This window comes from Sceloporus occidentalis, unplaced genomic scaffold (genome assembly GCF_023333645.1).
Source record: "Sceloporus occidentalis isolate IW3139 unplaced genomic scaffold, rSceOcc1.0.p SCAF_82, whole genome shotgun sequence".
In the NCBI taxonomy this organism is placed as follows: Eukaryota; Metazoa; Chordata; class Lepidosauria; order Squamata; family Phrynosomatidae; genus Sceloporus; species Sceloporus occidentalis.
In genome coordinates, this window is record NW_028317062.1 from 1,496,777 (window position 1) to 1,519,679 (window position 22,903).

Consider the following 22,903-nt stretch of genomic DNA (forward strand, 5'->3'; position numbering starts at 1 on the left):
TCAGAGACTTGCGGTAAGGCAGAAATGTGAGTATGCCATACGATATTTCCTATTTTTAGGGCAGTGATGAGAATCAAGGCAGTGATGCTTGTGTAGCTCACTGATCGTATAAGTAGATCTGAAGTCCAGGGCTGATTCAATTAAGGTGGGTATAAAATATCCTCTGGTCCGATTCAATTAAGATGGGGATAAGAATATCCTCTGGTCTCTTCTTCCTCATCTGCTTCCTACACAATGTCTCTCAAGCAAATGGAGAGCAGAGCGCGTTTACTGTCCACTTTTGCTCCGCTTCTGCTAGTTGAAGCCCTACTGCACCTCATCAGCTGTGACATGAGCGAAGGGTTCTTTGTTGGGGAAAGTCTCCATGTTATCTGTAAAAAAGGGATGATGCAGAGCTTGGGATGCAGAGATTCGCCTTTCGGGACTGAAGGTCAGCATTTCCTGAGGAGGAAAAAATGTAAATACTGGTCTTTCCCAAACCAAGTACAGCGTTAAGAAAGTTTAAGAAAAGAAAAAATCTTAAGGGACACCCCAAACCCCTAGATGGAGTTTTCTGTGCAAAAAGGTGTAATTTATAGAATTATAAAGATATACACTTTATATTGTATGCTACTGTGAAATAATTGCAGACATAGGCTATTATAACATGTGTTGGGGCAGTTATTGAAAGGACAGTAAGAGATTAGCAAACATCAACACCACTGCCACCTTTAAACATAAAACGTGAAATGCATACCAGCAACAACTGCGCCCCCGTGGCATCGATTTCTGGGACAAAATCCTCCACTGGCTGCTGACTCCTTGGTGAGAAGGCAGAGCGTGACAATGTGACATCCACTGGCCACTCTTCCTCGGATGGTAGCCCAATCATGCTGAAGACAAAAGACATTTAATAGCACGCCACGACATTTTCCATTAACGCGCTTAATTGAAACTTTAACATTTCAAAAGGGACCCATTTGGTAAAGAAAAAGTTGCACACCAACTGCAAAAGAAACAAACGGTAAACAATGCAGAAAACATGTATAGTACACAGCAGACCAAGGCTCAGAAACAACTCCATAAAATTAAGGTCTGCACGTTTAGAAATGTTAGTATAATATGATAAATATATTTTTTAGCCTAATATTAGGCAACATTTATTATCTACTTTGAATTAGATTTTGAAGCCTCCCTCTCCAGCCACCTTCCTTGTTTTCAAATCATGTTTTCCATGCATCAGAGCGTCTAGACCCCTCCGTATCTCATTTGTACTGCTGCTGCGTCTGCAAACCCTTTTTAATTTGGCCGCTTATAGACAAGTTCTTTGGGCCAAGCGTTGTTATCATTGTTCCCGAGTTTCATAATGAGGAATGACCTTGTGATCAAAAACCTCAAGCATCAGCTCGCGTTGTTGAATAGCATCTCACACAGAGGCTTCCATTCATATGTTTGAACATACGAGTCTTGCAAAACATGTATGCACAAGTTGGGTTTCCTGTGGCCGACACAGCGAGACCCTTTGTTTGTAAAATTTGGTTTCCGATGTAGAAAGCAGAAAATGTAAGATGTTTAAACTGAGCCTTTATAAATGCTTCTGATAAGCAGTTTCGGATTTGGTCAGGCTCAAAGACATTTGCAGACTTTGATAGTAAGGAATTCCCCTACATACTTTTTACACTATTCGGGAGATAACATTTGATGGGGTAGTCATAGAGTCAGTTATATCTACTCATGGTATTGGGTTTAACCACTAAAGAAAGTGTCTGCTGAAGCTTCAATTAAGCTCATTTGAGCAGGGCCCTCCTGACCTGTTGTCTCTAAGTCTAATTGTTATGTTACATACTACTTGTTATGTGCTGTCTACCCATTGTACAGCGCTAAGGAATTTGATGCCGCTATATAAAACAAATAATAATTCACCAGCTTTATTATGTGTGATGGAAGGGCTTCTACAGGAACAAGGACTCTGCATAATTAAATCATTGAAGCCATCACCCTGCATTGAATTTATTTTGTATATTCTATATTACTTTAAAGGGAAATTGTGACTTTACATTAAAGTCTTCTTGTGGTTAATACCATCATTACACCAACGCTCTAGTAAATATGCCCTATTTGAAAATAGCTACTAAGCTCAGAGGGTGGGAGTAGAGGTCACACTTAAGATAAGTACTGGGGAAACTCCCACTGTGGAGTTAGACTAAACCAAGAATAAGAAAGAAAGAAAAAGTTCTCTAAAAATGTCAAATAAGAGAATACTTACTCAAAAATTTTGCACAATTGGTCTGCTTCTGAATTTCCACAAAAAAGGGGCCTGAAACAATAAACCAAATAAATAAGAAAAAAAAATCCACATTTTTTTCCAGCTTCAAACCTTGTGTACTTGGGCTGAGATCTTACTGCATATTTACTGTTAAATCACCAAACGCCAGGTATGTGCCTGACAGCCTAGTGTGTATATGGGTCTCAGACACTACAGTCTCTTATATCCGTCTGAGTGCGTTCTTAATGCTCAGCTGATATGGAAAATGTAACAAATATTTAAAAACGATGTGCTAGTTTACAAAAAGAAACTTCTAACATACAAGACGATCCAACGTGCTTACGCATACTTACTTTCTTCTGAACATCTCAGCAAATATACAGCCCACACTCCAAATGTCAACCGGAGTGGCATATGTGGATTGTAGCAGTACCTCCGGGGCCCTGTACCACAAAGTCACCACCTGCACAGAAAATGTAAATATCAATTAAAATACTATAAACTTACTACATATACTATACTACCCAATCCCCACCAGACGGGTAGGTCCATATGATACAGTTATACAAGATAAATAAAGATTCCTTAAGCCAGGTTCAACAAAAATAAGGGTCCCTTATAAGGTTGAGTAGCTTTCTTTACGAGATGGTAAAAGTAGATTCCTTGTGGTTTACGATGGACACCGGGACCTCCTCCATACAATGATTAACTCAGAGGCGTAAGAATCAGGCAGGAGCATCAATCCAATTACGCTGAGAGGACTCTAAAGAGGTTAGGTACGTCAACATTGATTATAAGAAATATAGCGCCTTACCAAAGGTTAATGTTACATAAATGGGCCAATCTGTGTGCCTCGGAGATTCAAGAATAAGTAGAAAAACAAAAACGTGAACCTGGCCAGCTGAAGGAAAATCTCACTCTTATTGAAACGATTGGTGAATTTGGTGGATTGATTTTAAGATCTTGTTCTGACTGCGAATTGCAAAAAAATTTTTATTTTATTTTTTTATTTTTTATTTTTTTTAAGTGGTCAGCTTAAAGAAAATTCCAATAAAATTCTGATATTGCTTCTTATAAATTAACAACAATGGAGAAGACGACTTGCTTAGAAAGAAACACACATACACGTTTTTTGACAACCACCACGCTGAGCACTCAAACTACCTAAAACTTTAGAGGTGGTGAGCAGAGAGGGCCAACAACATTTTAACCTCAAACTGTGCAATTCTAAAAAAAAACACGAAAGGACAAAGTCTACATTCTACCACAAAGGAAGACTACATGTGGTTTCCTTGATAAGCCTCAAGAGCATGTGACAAATAGCTGTTTTACTGGCATAGCAGCATCTGCCCTAAACAGAGACGCGGAGGGATTGTTCTGGGACGCCATGCGATGATAAGGAGCTCTGTCCCTGAACTTTTATTCCGGTGGTGGATTAACCTTTCCGAGAACTACGAGTTTACCAAATTATTATGGATAACGAATGATTAAGACATCCACTGTCCTTAGTGGTTGTAGAGGATGGGGAGGAAACCCCCCAAAAAACAAAGTCCTCCAGTTAACGTGTTACGCACGCAAGGCACTTCTATGCATTCGATTGGAAACAGATAAAAGCATACTTGGATTTCACAGATGTAGGTCACCATTAATTAGAATGTACCCTCCGTTACATTGGGAACACAATTAAAATGTGGCATATCATTACGAGATTGGGCCAGCCGGCGTGTGCTCGAGACTTTGGCTTTTCTTTGATTACTCCGACCCCTGCTGCTCTGAGCCAGCTGCAGGCAGGACAGCTGCGAGGGAAGCAAATAAAGCGGGGAATACACAGCCGGACATTCTCTGGAAAAAGCAGGTGAAAAGCCTGCCAGACCAGCACTCCAGAAAAGGGTCACTTCATTTCTATTCGCTAGCCTTTATCGTAAAGGGTAAACATGTTTACTGATGCATTAAAACAATGGGAGACCTTAATCTACAAGGTCTGCAAAACAGGCCTGAACATTACTTTTTTTTTTTTATTGCAGATGCATTTAGAAAGCAAAAACACGCTTGTGCCTGGTATTTATACACTGGGGCACGATCGGGGAGAGACGGCGTCACAGACAGAGAGGCACGAGAAGGGAAAGAAAGCCTCAGCCTAAACGTAACCAGAAGAAACGAGGGTCAGCGTGCCCTTTAACTATCCGAATTCCAACTCCAAAAGGAGTTTTAGATTTATTGAATTATGGGGCATCGCAAGTTTTTTTAGCACTTAGCAGAGCAAATAACTAAACTTCTCATTCATCACCTATACATGTATAGTTCCTCTTCACTGTCCTGTATTTTCACAGTTAGTGAACAAAACTCTATAAGCTACACGTCAAGACTGCACATGGGACACATCCACGATAAAAAGATAATCAGACACAACTGTCTTCGGTGGGACAGAGATATTTACTATTAATCATGCGAAGACAGTGATCATAGATTAGCCTAGCCAACAAATTTCATGGCATCACAAAAACTATTAGCAAAGTTCTAAAGCTGGTAAGCATGCAAGTTATGAAGGTTTTATGGATATTGAATTTCTAACGTATGGACGGGGCAGAAAGTGCTCACCAAGCTTGCGCACGTTGCACAAGACGATGTAAAAACACACGGCGTGCAGAATAATGCTATACGATGTGATGTATACGAGTGACATGACGATGTGATAGTCAGCTACCAGGAACTATTGGACACAAAGCTTCCCCAGAAACCAGATGAGTGGAACGTCTCTAATTATTAATGGGGAATTTAATGTGCCTCAAATGTATGCAAATGAGCAATGAGCCAGCCAAAAGCACAAGTGGTGGGTGTCAGAAAGAAGCAGAAATGAATCATTTAATGGCGTGAAACAGACCTGAAAATTCCCAGCAGCAGATTTGTGCAGCGAGTTATACACATTCTTGTCAATTTTCCAAATTTAGCAGCATGAAAATGGTTAACGCTAGCGATGTAACATTCATTCAATATACGGTAAAAGCATTTAACCATACGAAGGGGACGGGGGAAATCACAACGTGGCTTGATAGATGCAGGGGTCCAAACTCCAGGGAGGCCCCTCATTACAAAGCCACAAATCTGTGGCAGGAAAGCACTTGCCACGCATGCGCACCAGCACCCCAAACCCCCAGCTGTAAATATACCACACACTGGGAGAAGCGTTTGGTCATCCCTGGGGGGCAGGGAGGGGCAAATGGATAAGGGGGGATCCTTCAGAATACCCCCATCCCTTTGCAAAATCACTATGTAAAGTTAAAGGGACCGCGCAGCTATCTTGTGCATTAAAGTGCTCTGCTTCCTTCACAAGGTGTTTTATTTTGGTGCCCATTTATAGCTGTGTCCTGCCGTAAGAAAGCAGGCCAGCGGAGGATGGAACCCGCTTTATTCACGGAGCCGCACTCTGACTATGATAAACATATCAGAACTGGAATGCTGGTCCTAGAAAGCGATTTCAGATAAAGCTGGAATGCCAGAAATTCCAGAGGGTGCCAAACAACAAGGATGGCGTGTAAGGGTTACATGCGATCATTCATAGTAACCGGGCACGACAGAATAAGAATACTGCCCAGCTTCTCAACGGCTTGTTTTGGTATTTATCAATATTGTGTTACAGCGGATTCTTACCACAGGAGTGAGAGCCATCTGACAGCTGTAAATTCGCGCCAGGCCGAAATCTGCAAGTTTCACCTGCCCGGAACTCGTCACCAATATGTTTTCTGGTTTCAGGTCACGGTGAACAATGCAGTTTAAATGCAGGAACTCCAGGCCACAGAGGAATTGCTTCATTAGGTCCTTAAAAAAAAAAACAATTATGAAAAAGAATTAGAGATACAAGTTATCAGAGCACAGAAGCAACAATTTTGCCCACAGGATTTTTAGAAGTTATATGGAGGCGTATTAGGACTTTGTACTTAAACATGCTTTGTCTCCAGCCGGTCTACTTTGATGTCATGTCACCAGTGATCTCCGTGTCCAAACTTTATAAAGCAGACGGTACCTTAATCTTCTCCAGAGGCAGGCCAGGAGGAGGAACTTTCTTCAAGTAGGTCTTTAAGTCTTGATCCACATGTTCAAAAACAAGAGTCACTTTCGTTTCACGGTCTGTGCGGGCAGAAGCACAAACATCCATCAACCTGGTAAAGAAATATAATGGGATAGGTTATAAAACGAGTACTGTGGAAAGAAATAATAATAAAAAAAGAAAGAAACAGACCCAACATTCTAGATTTGTAATATATATATATATATATAATCATGTTTTTATTTTCCTGACACCCAGGGGTTTTTGAGACTTGCCATAGACTAACATACATTTACACAAGCTAGCACTATACAGTAATAGACACGCGCTAACGTATTATGCTCATGTATGCACATACTAACATCATACACACACTATATGCTGACATACACACATGCTAATGCCACACGAGCACTACACTCTTATACGCAAGCACACACATACGCAGGCTAACACTGTACATATAGAAAATTACCACAGGCAAACACACAGTCTTTCTTGGAACCTTCTTTTGCATGTTATACCCTCCCTTGAGAGAAACGAAGAAGGGAAAAAAAAGCTGTGGACTGTTTCCCTGAGATAAATTCTCCTTTCATACAGTATGGCTTCATTAAGCAACAAGGCAAAAGCAGACTTGCCATGCAGATTGAAAAAAACCAAAACAAAGAGCAGGTTACTATCTGCCATGTACAGAACATAAAAGAATTTGAGGTGCACACCTGCGCAATTTAGTGAATGAATGCGTACACTGACTTTCACACAAGTACTGATGTCACCAAGTTGGTGGTGATCCCACACAGAAGTATAGTGGGATCAGCTGCTGATCACAAAACATCCAACACGGCAGCCACCATATCCATCTCCAAACCATGTCGTAGTAAAACCAGGACCATCGCCAGGCGTTCTAGATCTCTAGGCAAACACCCTTCAGCGTGCATTTACATAAAGACAGCCTTAAGGTGGGACCTCAACAACACTTTAAATCACCTATATGGTAGGGCAAGCCCAGGGTACAACAAAGGAAAGGGATTTATGCAATATATGAACACATACACCATAACAATATCACAGCTCAGTGAAATGAACATGTTTTTTTGCAAGGGTCAGTAAATGTCATTCAGACAAGCAATTTCTTCATCTCAAACGCAATGCTGAGTCAGCCATCATTAACTGCCTGCTTAAAGTCAAAACCCTCGATTTTGGGAATTTTGCAACTAAACAGATATATATATATATATATATATACACACACACACACACACACACACACAACAGTATTGTCTTATATTTAACTCCTTGATGCCACATGAATGATGGGGGTCAAAATACATTCTGTGGTATAGGTCTGGAGATCTTAAAGGGGAAAGTTCATGTGATATTTTGGGCGACTCAAACACCACACTTATGGCAATGCTATATAGTCCCATCCTCCGTTGACTCAGTCAGCGCATCCAGTTGGGTGATAAAGTACTGCCTGTGGTAAACAATATGACGACTCAGTCTTAAAGGAATCAGGGGGTTTGTCTAGTAGACTGGGCTAAGATATGGCTAACATACAGCTGCTTGACCACATTATGCAAAACTATAACCGTTTACAAATATGTTAAAAAAAGAAAAACAGCACATTAATATGACAGAAGTCAAATAAATTGACAGTTCACCTTTAAAATGAACCAGGAGACAACTGTAGAACAGAGGTGGACAAATTTGGTTTGGACCTAAGAGCCAGACAAAGAAATGTCAGAGCTAGCCCCCTAGCCCTAAGTCATGTTTCCCCTTTCATTCTCTCTTTTAAGGTGATGCTCCACCATTACCTTTTATATATATTTGGAATGCACGACCGTATCAAATTTCCTGTCGGTTTGTACATCCCGCAGAGCAGCACATTTAATTTGTCTGAACAACAAGGTTGATGTCACCCCCCCCCTCGCAATGGAGCTCCTCAACTCCAGAGTTCAGATCCCACCGAAAAATGGAGGTCAGGTCAGTAAATCCCCAATACGAGAAGGTTCTGAATCACTGGATGAATCAGCCATGTCCTTCCTGTAAGAAAGGGCAATTGGAACCTTCTACCATTTTAGTCAACATCCAGAGATGAAGATTCTTAGCATTTGCCAAAGAGACATCACAAAAATGTAAAAGGGACCCCTTAGCTACTACATGCATTAAAATGTATAAGATGGATCAAGTATCCTTTTAAACACTTCAATGGCAAGGCTACCGAGCATGTGTAGGATGATTACATACAAATTATTTTTGCTGTGATAGAGGCAGCTGGGGATGAGTTAACTTACCTACAACTTTCATCTCCTAACATCAATAACTAAAGAATTTATACACCAATTTGCATATAGTAAATGCATTTTTTTTTTTTCCAATTCCGTTTATTGCAACAAGAACCACAACGTGAATGAGCGTATGAGGAACATAGGTACAATCATACAGAGGTGAACGATACATGACTTGAAACAAAATCAAAAGACAATAGGCAAACATGACAAATTACCCATATCCATAGCGACAGAGTGTCACCAGGTAAGTAGCACAGTATGTGGTCCGATGGAGAAAACAAAAGTTGTGTATGCAAAGGTCTGTGAGGATCGAATAAGCACTGGCAGTAATCGTGTGCATACCGCCTCAGCGTGTGGAATCACAGTGAGGTGAAAAATAAAACAAACGAAAATGACCCAGAAAAAAAATAATAAGAAAACATAACACCATCAAACGTCAAATGTGAGCGGCATCGACAGCAATATCAAAAATGAAAGAAAAAGTCGAAAGCAATAAGTAAGTAAGTAACCAAGAGTATAGGGGAGTGTGTGTGTGCGAGGTAGGGAGAGCTGAGCTCTCAGAGACGGTGGAGCATCTACACCCACTATGGTAGGGAACTGCGGAGACAGGAGGAAGGTCTTCCAATGAAACCAACGCAGTTCGTGTTTACGCGACAAGCCCTTAGAAGCCATAACCAGGGACTCCATGTGACAATTAAAAGTAAATGCATTTTCTCACCAAATAACTACATTGAAAGGCATACTTGTCTTGGCAACAAGCTTACGAGCCACCAATTTCAAGTCCCCCGCCGTTTTTTCTCTATCTGCAATGTGTTTACATATTCAAAGACGTACATGATAAATGCCACTGGAAATGTTGATCTGAGTGTAATAACACACTTGCGTTGTAGCAGAACCCTACTGTTACTCTGTCTGCTATTACATAGCTTTTAATAGATTTAGGTTTAGTTATTCACTGTGAAGATTCCAAAAAACTGAATTCCAGCAACTGAACCACAATCTACGTGTGTCGGGTGATACAGAAAGACACATTTTTTGGTCACCAAGTCATAACTTCCCTTCTTTTCTCTGTGGTCTTCACATTCCACAACCAACAGAAATTCTAAAGTGAAAATACGACTTTCCATAGGAGTGCTGTATAAAAAACATTTAAATTGTTTAAAACACCATATGCAATCCAGCTGGTTTTGCGTAAAGACCTCGGCATAGTCAGGAAAGCTCTTTGAATATATCAGGAAAGAGGGTACACATATTCAAGGTTCAGACAAATACGCCGCGGTTTTACCAGATAAATCCCAAATTTGCAAGAGTCATTGTAAGATAGAACGTCAGCTCATTTGATTCACTATGCGTTATGAATAGCCAACACCAATACGTTCACAGATCTGGGCCTTTTTCTCCATCGTACCAGTATACATTAATGTACGTGAGAGTCAAAAGTCAATTTTAATGTTTAAATATACACATGCTACAGAAGCTGCCGGTGCTCTTTAAATGTTACGCAATGCAAAAGCAGGAGAATTAGCAGGAGTATTGCATTTATTACCGAGACTGTACTACAGATTACGAAGAACCAACTCCAGTGAGCTTCTACCGGAAGAAGACCTTGGTTGGTAAGTTTAGTTCTTCTTCCATGAGAAACCAACCCCACGTGACACGTAGAGTCTTCCGAAGAATCACACTTTAGCAAATCAACACCAAGAAGCTCCTCCAACAACATGCAGTCTGGTCCAGCATAAATAAATCAAGCCTTCAAGTGTTACCATATTAGCACTTCATAATGCACCGTGATCGGAGGAGAGTTCCAGTATTTTTCCCCACTCGTGTACAATGCTAGGTGTACAATGCTAGGTGTACATGTTTCAGATATTTCTATAATGGATTATTTTATGAATCATGTGATATTAAATCAACATAACTAGTGACTATGAGTGCATATATTTCCCATCAGCAATTATTTGTTAATAAGTACCAAGCTAAAGCCCAGCCACACCACAAGATGAAATCTCCTTCAAAGCATTGTTACAAGGTGAACTTTGGGATTCGTCATCAATCATCTATGAGTAAAAAAATATGTATCATTATCATGGAGTCTCAACTTTTAAAGAAAATTGTTTAAAAAAAAAAAAAAAAAAAAAAAAAAAGACCAATCAAAATTGTAATCAACACAAAACTCTGGCTAAGGATGACGGGTAGTGTAGCCCACAAAAGCACACGAGCCCTTTTTTAATTTAAACTATTCCATACCCAGCTGCCTACTCAAAGGACCATTTCCAACCCAAAATTCAGGGATGGGATTTTACGTTATTTTCACTCTTCTGTCTCTGTACAGATGCCACTGGGGTAGAAACCAGGAGGAATACCCTCACCTACAACTAATGAACTGTGTGAAATAACGCTCCTTTAACTAAACCACGGGTATCGTTGACAAAAAAAAAAAAAACAAAAAAAAAAAAAACCAAAAAAACACTAATGCTGAAACTCTAAAAAAATATGAAATATAGTAACGACACTGAAATCTACATTATCTTTATTAATTACTTTTACACAGACAAGCAAAAAGAAAAAACAAAAAACTCGCATGTAACCTGATCCCTGTTAATTTTGTGAAATAAGCTTTAGTTATAGAGGTAAATGTCAGATTGACAAAATACACCAATATAGCACGACGGGGAGAATCCTGAGCGTTCCTACTGAACAAAGCCCCACACCCTGCAGCGCAAATAGTGATTCACCGTGTAAAAAAAAAAAGTCACATAACCCTAAAAACCAATTTACTTACTTTACTATGTTGGGATGGTCAAAGTGCTCGAGACGTTTCAATAAAGCCACCTCTCGGACAGTGGAAAGCGGGAGCCCGTTCTCATTGGTCTGCACTCGTACGTTCTTGAGGGCCACAAATTTCCCACTCTGGAGATCTCTCGCCTTGTATACCGTGCCATAGGCCCCAACACCAATCTCCGCCACTGGCTCATACTGACCCCGCATCTCTTTAGCCATTTTGCAGGGTACTTCTGCTGCGGGGTAAAGGACAAATCATTTATATCAGTAAGGCTTCCAAGAATGTCAATAGGATCCCAATATAGAAGTCACTGATTTTACAGGAACTCTTCACAAACTTGGACACAAAAAGTTGGTTGAAGAACCAGGAATATTTCATTTTTATTGTAATATTTATATAATATTGCAATTTTTTTCTGGAAAAAAAATACATATCCTCAAGAAAATTTTAGAAATTCCTCTAGTAGAAATTTGGGGTCGTCACCCCACATTAACAAGTGTCCACAAGTAATCCCCCCCCATAAAAATTTGTGGAATTAAAGGAAAACACACACAAAAACTACTTCAAAGGACTTTTCCCAATCATGAATATAAAAAGGTTGTAACCGCGGTTTGCCCACACTCAGGTAAATATTCGAGATCAGTTTGTGAATCCCCTGCGGGAGGGGGAACATCCTGCTGACTCAGTACAAAAGACATCTGAATATACACAATCAGACACATGTTCCAACAAAACTGGCTTTAACAAAAGAATCATGTTTGTATGATGAAACATCTTCTGATTTGCACCAAGCAAGTACTCAACGGACACGAATCCCACATTATGCGGTATACATATAAATACGACGCCTGGGAAACACCTCCTGGTCCAGCTGCAGAAACAAGTGGGACTGCAGTCCATAATAATAACCTTTTTGAGCATTAACCTTTAAACGTCTTGTAAGGCTAATCAGACATTAGTAGCAGAATGCGGCTTTATTAACCCATGGGTTTTCCATTAGCATGACTTAGACTGGCTTTGTATGAGAAGTGAATGTAACGCAGAACGGAGTAACATATGTCTCAATAGATCTGGACATCTCAAAATTAAAGCTGCTATTTTCAATGTCTAATGGACTATATGACATCGTATTAGCAGCGAGTTTCAGGGCCAGAGAAGCTTACAAAACACATGTGTAGCATATTATAAGTCCCGTGAGCACTCAACCTCAAATTATGTTTTCTTTTAATTGGGATGCATCTCTAAAATGGTAAAATTAACACTTAGCATGCCAGTTAACCATAACTGAAGTATATGAAGCAGAAGATCTGTGCTACTTAAAGGGCAGCCATCCTATTTACCAGCAACAATTTTCACTTCTCAACTCTCTCGCTTCCTGCGTAACTTTGCATAAATCAATGTTCTCATTTCTGCTAAAGATGTGTTGTTACTGAACACAATCTGGCACCGGAAGTAGTTTGTGAGTGAATGTTGCCACCAGGAAAGACCTCCCTGTAGAAGCACTTTGGAGAGAGAGTGTCCCTTTAAATAAAGTGAAAGTGCTCCACGTGGTAGCAGCTGGGAGAAGCTCTTTGTGCTGCACATGTGCCACCTTATGAATGGAGAGAAGGGAGAGGAAGCCAGGATGTGTTCAGCCCCCTCCCTACAATAATGAAGTGTCACTTTTTTTTTTTTTTTTAACCATGCCGACCTCTTTTTTCCTTAAATTTCTCCTCCCCTTCCTGCCAAGTTTTTTTTTCGCCTTTTTCATTAGGTCAGGGCTTCAAAGTTTCCAGAAATTAAAAATAATAATAAACAATATAGATTCTGGCAAACGCTGTGGATTTTCAGGATTCTCTTCCCTCCCATCAGATCTGTGCCCCCTCCAGCTTCTAAACATTTGCCCCTCAACACATCAGGCTTATTTCGATGTCTAGGACAGAAGCATCGCTATAAAGCGACATTTATACACCACCGACCCCCTATTGTTATACAAACCAACAACTCCTAATATAAATCCAGCCATAGAGGCACCCCCCAAAAAAGTGCCCTAAAACGCCCCAACCCCCCAAAAAACAACCCAGCACTTTACCCAAATGTGCTAAAGCCCCTAAATTCTGGCATATAACATAGCAGATGGTTAACCGATAAACCGACCCTCTTCAGGTCCAACGACCCCCCCCCCTTCTCCATTAAAAGAAGCATCAATGTTAACCCTTACCTGTCTGCTTTGTTAGCGGACGCCGGTAAATACACTCATGTCTCGAGTCCCCAGCCTTCTCGATACTCGGCACCGACTTATCTGGAAAAAAAGTTCACATTCTGAACCATTCGATCTTTAGAGGATCACTTCCTGCACTTCGTCACTCCCACTCGCGAACTGGAACTACCCCCTCCGTGTTCCTCCTACTTGAATTATGTAACCCGCATCAATGAATAACCTTTACTTTTATTCATTTACATCTCATCAGCTCCCATAATAGTCTTTTATAATACAGCAGTCTTTACATGCAATCAGGCGCTGTGCTGCGATGTATATTTTCAGGAGAAATATTGTTTATTTGTAAGTTATTAATAGATAGATTAATGCTAAGCACGTTGGGGGTCACATTTCAAACTTTAAAACCCTGTAAAACTGGAGGGTCAGAGGCTTAGATGTAATATGAGGAAGATATATTGAGATGGTGGTAGATAAGTGGGACAGCTTTTCAGCAGAAGTGGTAGAGGCTCATATGGTGGATCTTTGGATCAGGAGAAATGGGCAGACCAGATGTGCCGAATGGTTCTTATCTGCCATCAAATTCTAAGGTTCTATGTTTTTAGCTTGTTTAGTCTGTGCCAAATTATTATGACCGGTATTTCTTGGAGATGATTTCTGATTGACTTTCAGAGCAATAAGCACCTTTTTATTACTATAGTTTTTCTGTTATTTCATTTTTTATATAATCCCAGCATGGTGGCTATAAGTGGATCGCATTGTTCTGTACCTCTAAAGTTACAGTACTGTGTATAGAAACAGCCATATGCCTATCCAATGCATTTTTTAAATTGCCTCTACCACTTGGAACACTCATGGAAGGCTGTTCTATTTATCTACGATCCCAGGTAGCCAGTCCCATACTAATAATAGCACCATTTTCACATAAAATACATGTAAGCACCGCTCTCCCCATGTTGCCTCATTGCTGTGCAATATTCACAATTCTTCAATATATGGACATGCGGTCATTCTGCCGACTGGTGTAAATATGTCCAGAATTCTGCATAACCAATGGCAGACCCAGATTACACAGAATTCAGGATATATTTTATTGCACATCCTGAGCGATTTTAAAGCAAAATAATTACATATTTAAGGAATTCCACAGCAGCGCAGGGTATGTATTGGGTTGAAGGCTAAAGATTAGCAATGGACTATTTTACCAAAGGTGAAATCCGGGGAGAATGAGTATTTCTAAATATTCTTCTGTCCCAAAAGTCCTTTCCATTCTCCTCACCCTTCTTTGCAATGGCTCTCTGAACCAATCAACAGCAGTCAGCGACTGAAGTGAATAAGAATAAGTGAGACCAAACATGACGAGGGCGAATAATCACGCGCGTCCTGTGAAATCTTGTTCCCCACGGTATATTTAAAAAATACATAAATATATATATATATAGTTCCTTTTCATTTAGAAATACAATTTCATAGGTTTATTTGACATATAGAACCATTAATGTGTTGGCTGGTTGTACAGCTCCTGGCAAATGCAGTACCAGAGATTGCCAATCTTTGGCTAGTAATTGCCCCAGAGTAATGGAAAATGAAACCCACATTGGTATAATGCATTTATTCAAAGCAAAAGTATGACTAAAAGCAAAAAAAACTTGGCATCCCAAGTCAAGTGGGTACTGTTGGGCACAGCTCACCTCACCACCCAACGGACACTTTAAAGGTCAGTGGTGATTATGGGTTGGTTCAGGAGATCAGAAGATATTTCCAGACCATTCCATTGTGCTGTAGAAGCAATTAAGGACGGAGCTCAGACCTATATCACAATCCCTGCCTTGCTAGCGGAGTGCTGGGATATATAATAGGACATGGTATATTTTATGGAATGTAAATGAAAAAGACCAGCCTATTTATGAAATATGGTTTAACTTTAGGTTGTGAGGAGACACTTACACTGGAAAATAGTAAGTGGGACATTGGGTCACCCTAGGCCAAGAGGCAACTGCTCTTAAACTCTGTTTACCAGCCCACACCTGACTGCAGGAGAAACTGGAGTCGTATCATGGACCGTGTTTATTAGCCCTGAATCTCCATATATTTCACAAACTATTGCTGGTAGCTTTACGTTAAATCAGTGACTTATCAGAGAGTGTTCCGTACGGTCAAAAATATGTCGATTTTATACCCCCTTTTTTTCCTTAGGAATCACCAGCATAGTAGGTATTTGTGGTCATGTGAGCTTACACTCTAACAACAATACGTGATGATAACAGCACATTCCTACATTTCTCAGGGCGTTCCAGAAAGGAAGGAAAACAGAAACAATAGCAAAAAAAATGTATCTAGATACATGGCTACTGAAATGGTTCACGGTGAACTAATTAAAAAGAGAAGGTAAATTCAATGTCCGGATGCTTGTAAGAAAGTAAATCTTACACGTAAATAACATGTTTATAATATTATTATATAATACTATTTAGTTAATGACAATGGATTTAATCCTTTGTATTTGTAATTAGAATATATATATATATATATACACACACACTCATTGGCCACTTTATTAGGTACACCTTGCTAGTACCAGGTTGGACCCCATTTTCCCTGCAGAACTGCCTTCAATCTTCGTGGCATGCTTTCTACAAGATGGAATCACGCAGTTGCTGCACATTTGTCGGCTGCACATCCATGACCCAAATCTCCTGTTCCACTACATCCCAAAGGTGCTCTATTGGATGGAGATCTGGTGGCTGTGGGGGCCATTGGAGTACAGTGAACTCATTGTCATGTTCAAGAAACCAGTTTGAGATGATGTGAGCTTTGTAACATGGTGCATTATCCTGCTGGAAGCAGCCATCAGAAGATGGGTACACTGTGGTCATAAAGGGATGGACATGGTCAGCAACAATACTCAGGTAGGCTGTTGCGTTTAAATTATGCTCAGTTGGTACTAAGGGCACCCCAAAGTGTGCCAAGAACATGTCCCCCACACCATTTCACCACCACCAGCCTGAACCTTTGATACAAGGCAGGATAGATCCAGGCTTTCATGTTGTTTACGCCAAAGTCTGACCCTGCCATCTGAATGTCGCAGATGGAATCGAGACTGTTATTCCAGTCTTCAATTGTCCAATTTTGGTGAGCCTGTGCGAATTGTAGCCTCAGTTTCCTGTTCTTAGCTGACAGGAGTGTCACCCGGTGTGGTCTTCTGCTGCTGTAGCCCCATCTGTTTCAAGGTTCAACCTCTTGTGCATCCAGAGATGGTATTCTGCATACCTTGGTTGTAATCTCGAGCCAGTCTGCCCATTCTCCTCTGACATCAACAAGGCATTTTCGTCCACACCACTGGATATTTTCTCTTTTTCGGACCATTCCCTGTAAACCTTAGAGATGGTTGTGCATGAAAATCCTAGTAGGTCAACAGTTCCCGAAATACTCAGACCAGCCCGTCTGGTACCAACACCCATTCTAATGCTCAGTTTGAACTTAAGAAAGTTGTCTTGACATGCCGTCTACATGCCGAAATGCATTGAGTTGCTGCCATGTGAATTCCAGAATTCCCTGCCACATGTGCAAGCTCCATGCTAGTAGTTTGGGGTCACATCACATTGCTCTGCATGACCTTTTTCAGCGCCCACCCCCCAGATTTTCATTATTTGAACTGAAGCAGGGAGCAGCAGGCAGATCCACAGAGTTGGCATCTAGGATTTCTCATTTGGGGCACTTTGGCCTCTATTGAAACTTCCCCTTAGGTTAAAAAAACCCAAGCGCACATAACAACAAAAGCAAATAGGCTGTTCTCTATAATCAGCTGTAGAGACATTCCAGACATTCTACCACTGGCAGCACTGTACCTCTGAGAAACACATCATTTACAAACGAAAATACAAAAGGCTACTAGTCTAATAAGTACATATTGCAGTAATGGAAGATTCCAAGATTCATATGGTTTTATTATGTGAGACTGAAGTCAACCTCTGTCTCACAAGTGCTCAAAACTGACATAAGATATTTTTACTTTCCCCTCCAGAATTTAAAAGTGAATAATTACTTACGTGAACCTCTGTTATTAAAGGTCCTGTTGCAACTACTCAAACTCTTCCCAGGAATAATTCCTTAGTCATTTAAATCTGTAGAATATGGTGGCACTCTGTTAAGTCTGTAACAGACCCAGATTTTAGTATTGATTTAGCTGATTTTGATGTTATATTGCAAAGGAGACTGTACTCTGACCCAACAAGCCCTCGTATGAAGGTGTGTCTCATACATACTGTACATTTTTTCCATGGGAATAGGAAAGCAGATCCAGCTGTTTTTCTTCTTTCATTCAACATGAACTGAAGCAAAATGTATGATCTACCTTTCGATCTATACAGCCCAGATTTAATCAGGGTGATATTATCCATGGGCAGGACACTTTTCAACTGGTTAACTGCCACTTATTGCATAAGATAACTAGCCAAACAGTATGATCACTTACAGAATGTAATGATAGACTATCCTACCTTAGGTTAAGCAGCGGAGGCAGCAATATTTGCTCATTGAGAGTGAAACAGGTGGGCACTGTGGCCATGACGGACATGGACTGCATTGGAGCCAAACCACTTACATGCAGGGTTGGCTAGCACTTTCTGGCCTGGGGGGCATGTAAAGTCAAGTGGCCCTTTAGCCCCTCTTTGACATTGTAACCAACATACACCTTGAGCGGAGCCTGAGCCTGTCTTCTCGCACATAGCCCTGTTTAAAAAATTAGCATACCTGGGAACTCTCAGAGTTTGCCCCTGAGCCTCAGGGTTTTTGCCTCAATCTCAGGTTGAAGGGGCAGATTCTCATTTTCACACAATCTGGAGCTGATTCCTTCCTATTCTACACTGCTGTGGACAGGGGAGGGCTGGCAGCCTAAAGCCTGGGGGGCAAGTCAAGTGAAGTGGCCCGTTGTGCCACGAATCAGCCCACCATACATGCCCATCTTTTCCTGAACGCATATTCATTATAAAAATACAAATATGATTCAAATGTGGTTCAACATAAGTAAATTTAATAGCAACAAAGGATGGTAAAAAAAAAAGCAAAACCTAATGTCCCCCTGATGCTCAGCCAGTTAAATGCCCCCCACGATACTGTCTGAGGATTATGGGAAGATTATGAAAGCTCTGCCCCCTCGCACTCACCTTTCACCCCTCACGCTGCTCCCATCACTATGCGGCCATCAGACTGCTGGAAAACTGATCTAAACGGCCGCTGGGTGCTGATGCCACCGGCCGGAGCTACTTTAATCCTTTGTTTATTTATTTATTTAATATGCCGGATCGGCTTGCCATATTAAAAATAAAGTATTAAAGTAGCGCCGGCCGGCAGCATCAGCACCCAGCGGCCGTTTAGATTTGATTTCCAACAATCTGATGGCTGCATAGTGATGGGAGCAGCGTGAGCGGTGAAAGGTCCGTGCGAGGGGGCGGAGCTTTCACCCCTCACGCTGCTCCCATTACTTGGAGGCCATCGCATACGGCCGCTGGGTGCTGATGCCGCCGGCCGGCGGTGCTTTAATACTATTTTTTTTTCCATTTAATAGCCGATCCGGCTTGCCATATTAACTTTAAAAAAAAAAGTATTAAAGTAGCGCCGGCCGGCGGCATCAGCACCCAGCGGCCGTTTAGATTAGATTTCGGGCGGCCTGGGGGGCAATTGCCCCCCGGCCCAGCCCGCCCCTGGCTGTGGACATACATGACACTGATGATTGTGCTCCCAGTATGTTATGGCTGATATCCCTGGTTGAATGCAAGTGACTCAATTAAGTGTATCTTTAAATAATGACAAGTCGAGGTTTCCATGATGACTCACATTAAAGCCATTTGGATAATACATTTTTACAAGTCACTACATAGAATCTTCATGATTGGCTATTAAAGGGTTAATATTTCAAAAGTCTCAGGGTCAACCCATTTACAAAGTTCCCAGGTAGGAGAATTAGGACAGACACTCTGGGCCAGTCCACTCGTGCTTGCTTATGCTTTGTGCTGCTTGAATACTGCAATAAGTTGTATCTTATTCCAAACCAAGACATCTTATGATGATCATGAATTGAGGTTTCAAGGGACACAGGACAGATTCCTAAGTCCTAGAAATTATTTGGCCAATCAGAAGCAAGTGGTCAGATTAGGTATGAGTAGTTTTCTAGGAAACAAGTGACAGAAAAAATAATGTATATACAAATAAATAGAGGGGTTTCTATTATCCCAAAATGTATTTAGGTATTTGACCTGAATTTGGAAACACCTCATATGCTTGGCTACAGACCCCCCCCCCTCTATGACAGCTGTCACTGATGACAGGGGCATGGGTCACCAAGTGGTTGTTATAATGATCATATGACTATTGGTCATCATCAGCCCACTCCTAAATAGCTGTTAAGTCCTATCTGGTTCATAGAAAAGGAGAGTAGGGAACCAGTAGAAGGTATGAGAAGAGTTACCCACAGTGTAGGGGTGCAACTGACCAACCTCTCATAGTGAGTAGAGCAGGGTCCAGTGGATAAGTAGAGGTCCACGAGGCCTTGATACACCAGAGTACTGTGGAACAGCAATCACAGAGTCCAAAGGCATCAGCAGAGAAAACATGGTGGACTAGGACAAGGTCTCAGATGAAATCAAGGTTGGTAGCCAGAATAACCAAAGCAGACTGAAGATGAAAGGATTGGACAGAGTGTAAGGTCAAACCACAAGCTAAGGTCAGTAACCAGGTAATTAATAACCAGCGGCCAGAGAGCAGGTCAAGAGAAGAGCATAGAGAGCAGGAACTAGGAACATGATTCAGGAAGCAGGTAACAGAACACTGCATTGCAAAAACAAATGAGGCACAACAGCTGAGCAACTAAGGAAGACGCTTTACACCTTTATATAGTTAGTTGGGTAGCCTGGTTAGTTGGTAGAGGTGCCTTTAAGAGGTTTGTGCCTGCCAGCAGTATCACTCATTCGTCACTAGGTGTCAGCAGAGGACCACCACCAACATCAAGATTTCCCTGCAGGTTTCATCCAAAGATGCTAAAGCCATAAAGGAAGATGAAGCCTGCAGGTGTGGAACCTGCTAAGAAGCAGAGCAGTGAAGACCCGATGGTCAGGTAAGTATTTTTCCTAGCATTGGCTCTGCAACAGTTTAAACGGCAGCAGAGTCTTAACTGACAGCAACCGACCTGGAAGCATCAGTGCTGGATTTGTTTTACTCTGGGAGGCTCTGTCTTGCTGTTGCTGGTCTGCCTGGACGTCAGGCAGGCATCAGAAGTGCCCCTGTGCAGGGGTGTAACTAGACGCCTCAGGGCCCGGGTGCGAGAATCTGTTAAGGGCCCCCGGGCCCCCTCACCCCCCCACCCCCTCACCCCCCCCAAAAAAACATGATTTTTACCCAACAATTTTTTTTCAACTAATTCAACAAATTCAATTTACATATTGAATCATATCTGTAAAAAAATCAAAGAAAAAGGGGCGCATGTACAAAGGGCATAATCCAGGGGTGTCCAAGTTTTTTCTGCAGTGGGCCACTTCATCAGAATTGTATACGTGCGCGGGCCGAACTCATTTTTCACTGTGACAAAAAATATGGCCTTTAATAAAATATGCAGATTAAAATAAAGTAAAATGACACAAAACCTTTACTCTTCCTCTCACTGATTTCTGGGCCTTGAAAGTTTTGCGACTACAAATTCAGGATTCCCTAGATTTATTCTAGGGATGAACTAAAATGAAAATTCTGGACCAAAACATTCAGGGTTCACTTAGCCAAAACTGAAAATGACCTCCACCTTTAAAAATAATAATAAAAACTCACATGTTTAATAAAAGTAGGTAACACACAATTGGACAAAATTAGCAATATGACTTGGCATGATAGGAGTGTGATTGCTAACAGCAATCACACTCCTATCATACCCAGGCAACCAGTAAATGCTGGTACCTAGGCATGATGGGACTGTGCTCGCTGTGATTGCTGTTAGCAATCACACTCCTATCATGCCAAGTCAGCCAGTACATGCTGGTACAGGGTGGCTGTAAGTGATGTGCAGACCCCATACTGCTGGCAGTATCACTACACAAGGGGGGCAGCTAGCTAGGTTTCAGCATGTACTGGCTGACTTGGCATGATAGGAGTGTGATTGCTAACAGCAATCACAGTCCCATCATGCCTAGGTTCCAGCACTTACACATCCATCCAGTAAATGCTGGAACCTAGGCATGATGGGACTCTGATTGCTATTAGCAATCACACTCCTATCATGCCAAGTCAGCCAATACACGCTGGTACAGGATGGCTGTAAGTGATGTGCAGACCCCATACTGCTGGCAGCATCAATACACAAGGGGGGCAGCTAGCCAGGTTTCAGCATGTACTGGCTGACTTGGCATGATAGGAGTGTGATTGCTAACAGCAATCACAGTCCCATCATGCCTAGGTTCCAGCACTTACACATCCATGCTAACACACACACACACACACACACACACTCATTTATTCATATAATCATTAATTCACAGATTCATTCCCTCAATCACACACACTCATTCAAACACCCTCCCCACCCCCTTACCTGCACTGCATCTCCCTTCGATGCCGCTCACAGACTTCAGCAGGGGGCGCGGCCTCCCTCTGCCTTCTCTGCTAAAGCACAGAGGAAGTAGGATGTCACATGAACTCCGCTTCCTCTGTGCTGTCCAGAAGACCCTCCCACAAGTAAGTAGCAGGGCTTGAGGTGCGGCTCGTGTAAGATCGGTTGCCCTGGCTGCATGTTGGACGCCCCTGCCTTATTTAAAAAAAAAAAAAAAAAACTTAAAAAAGATTTCGGGCGGCCCCTTGGCTTGGGCCCCCCTGCCGCCGGGGCCCGGTCGCAGTCGCGACCCCTGCGACCCCGGTAGATCCGCCACTGCCCCTGTGATTGCCAAGTGGCGTGAGACCATTTTTTACCATAACGTCACTTTAGGGACCTCTAGGGTCCTCTAGGGAAATTCTCTCATGACCAATGCTCCTTTGGACCAATGCTCATGACGTACCTGGTAAGTCAGCCATCGTGAAGGGGTTAAGGGATTTTAATTAAAAGAACTTATAGGTTTCATTAAAATGAAAGGCAGTAGCAGCAGTCAATCACATCTATGGTACTGTATATAAACACTGCTGCTACTCCCACTGATTTTGATGTAAGCTTTGGCTTCCTGCTCACACTTCTTGGTTTCAGTACAGGCAGCCAGGGAAGGAATTTAATTAGATGAAAGTCTCTCCATACACAATGAATACGTGAAGCCTGTAAATGTGAGAGGAGAGAACAGGTCCTAAAACCACAGTCCATCATTGAATATACTAAATA

At 41.6% G+C, this 22,903-nt stretch overlaps 1 protein-coding gene across 1 annotated transcript; it reads right to left on the reverse strand.

Moving 5' to 3' along the window:
* Positions 1–306: 306 nt before the first annotated feature.
* LOC149285231 (cyclin-dependent kinase 4) lies at positions 307–11,581 on the reverse strand. Its single transcript, XM_089495598.1, has 7 exons — positions 11,364–11,581; positions 6,267–6,402; positions 5,894–6,061; positions 2,599–2,708; positions 2,246–2,296; positions 737–872; positions 307–441 (listed from the first exon to the last, which is right to left on the reverse strand). The coding sequence occupies exons 1-7, from the start codon at positions 11,579–11,581 to the stop codon at positions 307–309; spliced, it is 954 nt and encodes a 317-aa protein (XP_089351724.1).
* Between the last annotated feature and the right edge of the window lie 11,322 nt (positions 11,582–22,903).

Bases quoted from the DNA above. Each gene is read 5' to 3' on its own strand.
- LOC149285231 (XM_089495598.1), bottom strand. From the start codon at position 11,581: ATGGCTAAAGAGATGCGGGGTCAGTATGAGCCAGTGGCGGAGATTGGT. The intron at 2,297-2,598 runs GTAAGTATGCGT...TTATTGTTTCAG, and splicing joins GCTGAGATGTTCAGAAGAAA to GCCCCTTTTTTGTGGAAATT. The intron at 873-2,245 runs GTAAGTATTCTC...TTTTGTCTTCAG, and splicing joins CAATTGTGCAAAATTTTTGA to CATGATTGGGCTACCATCCG.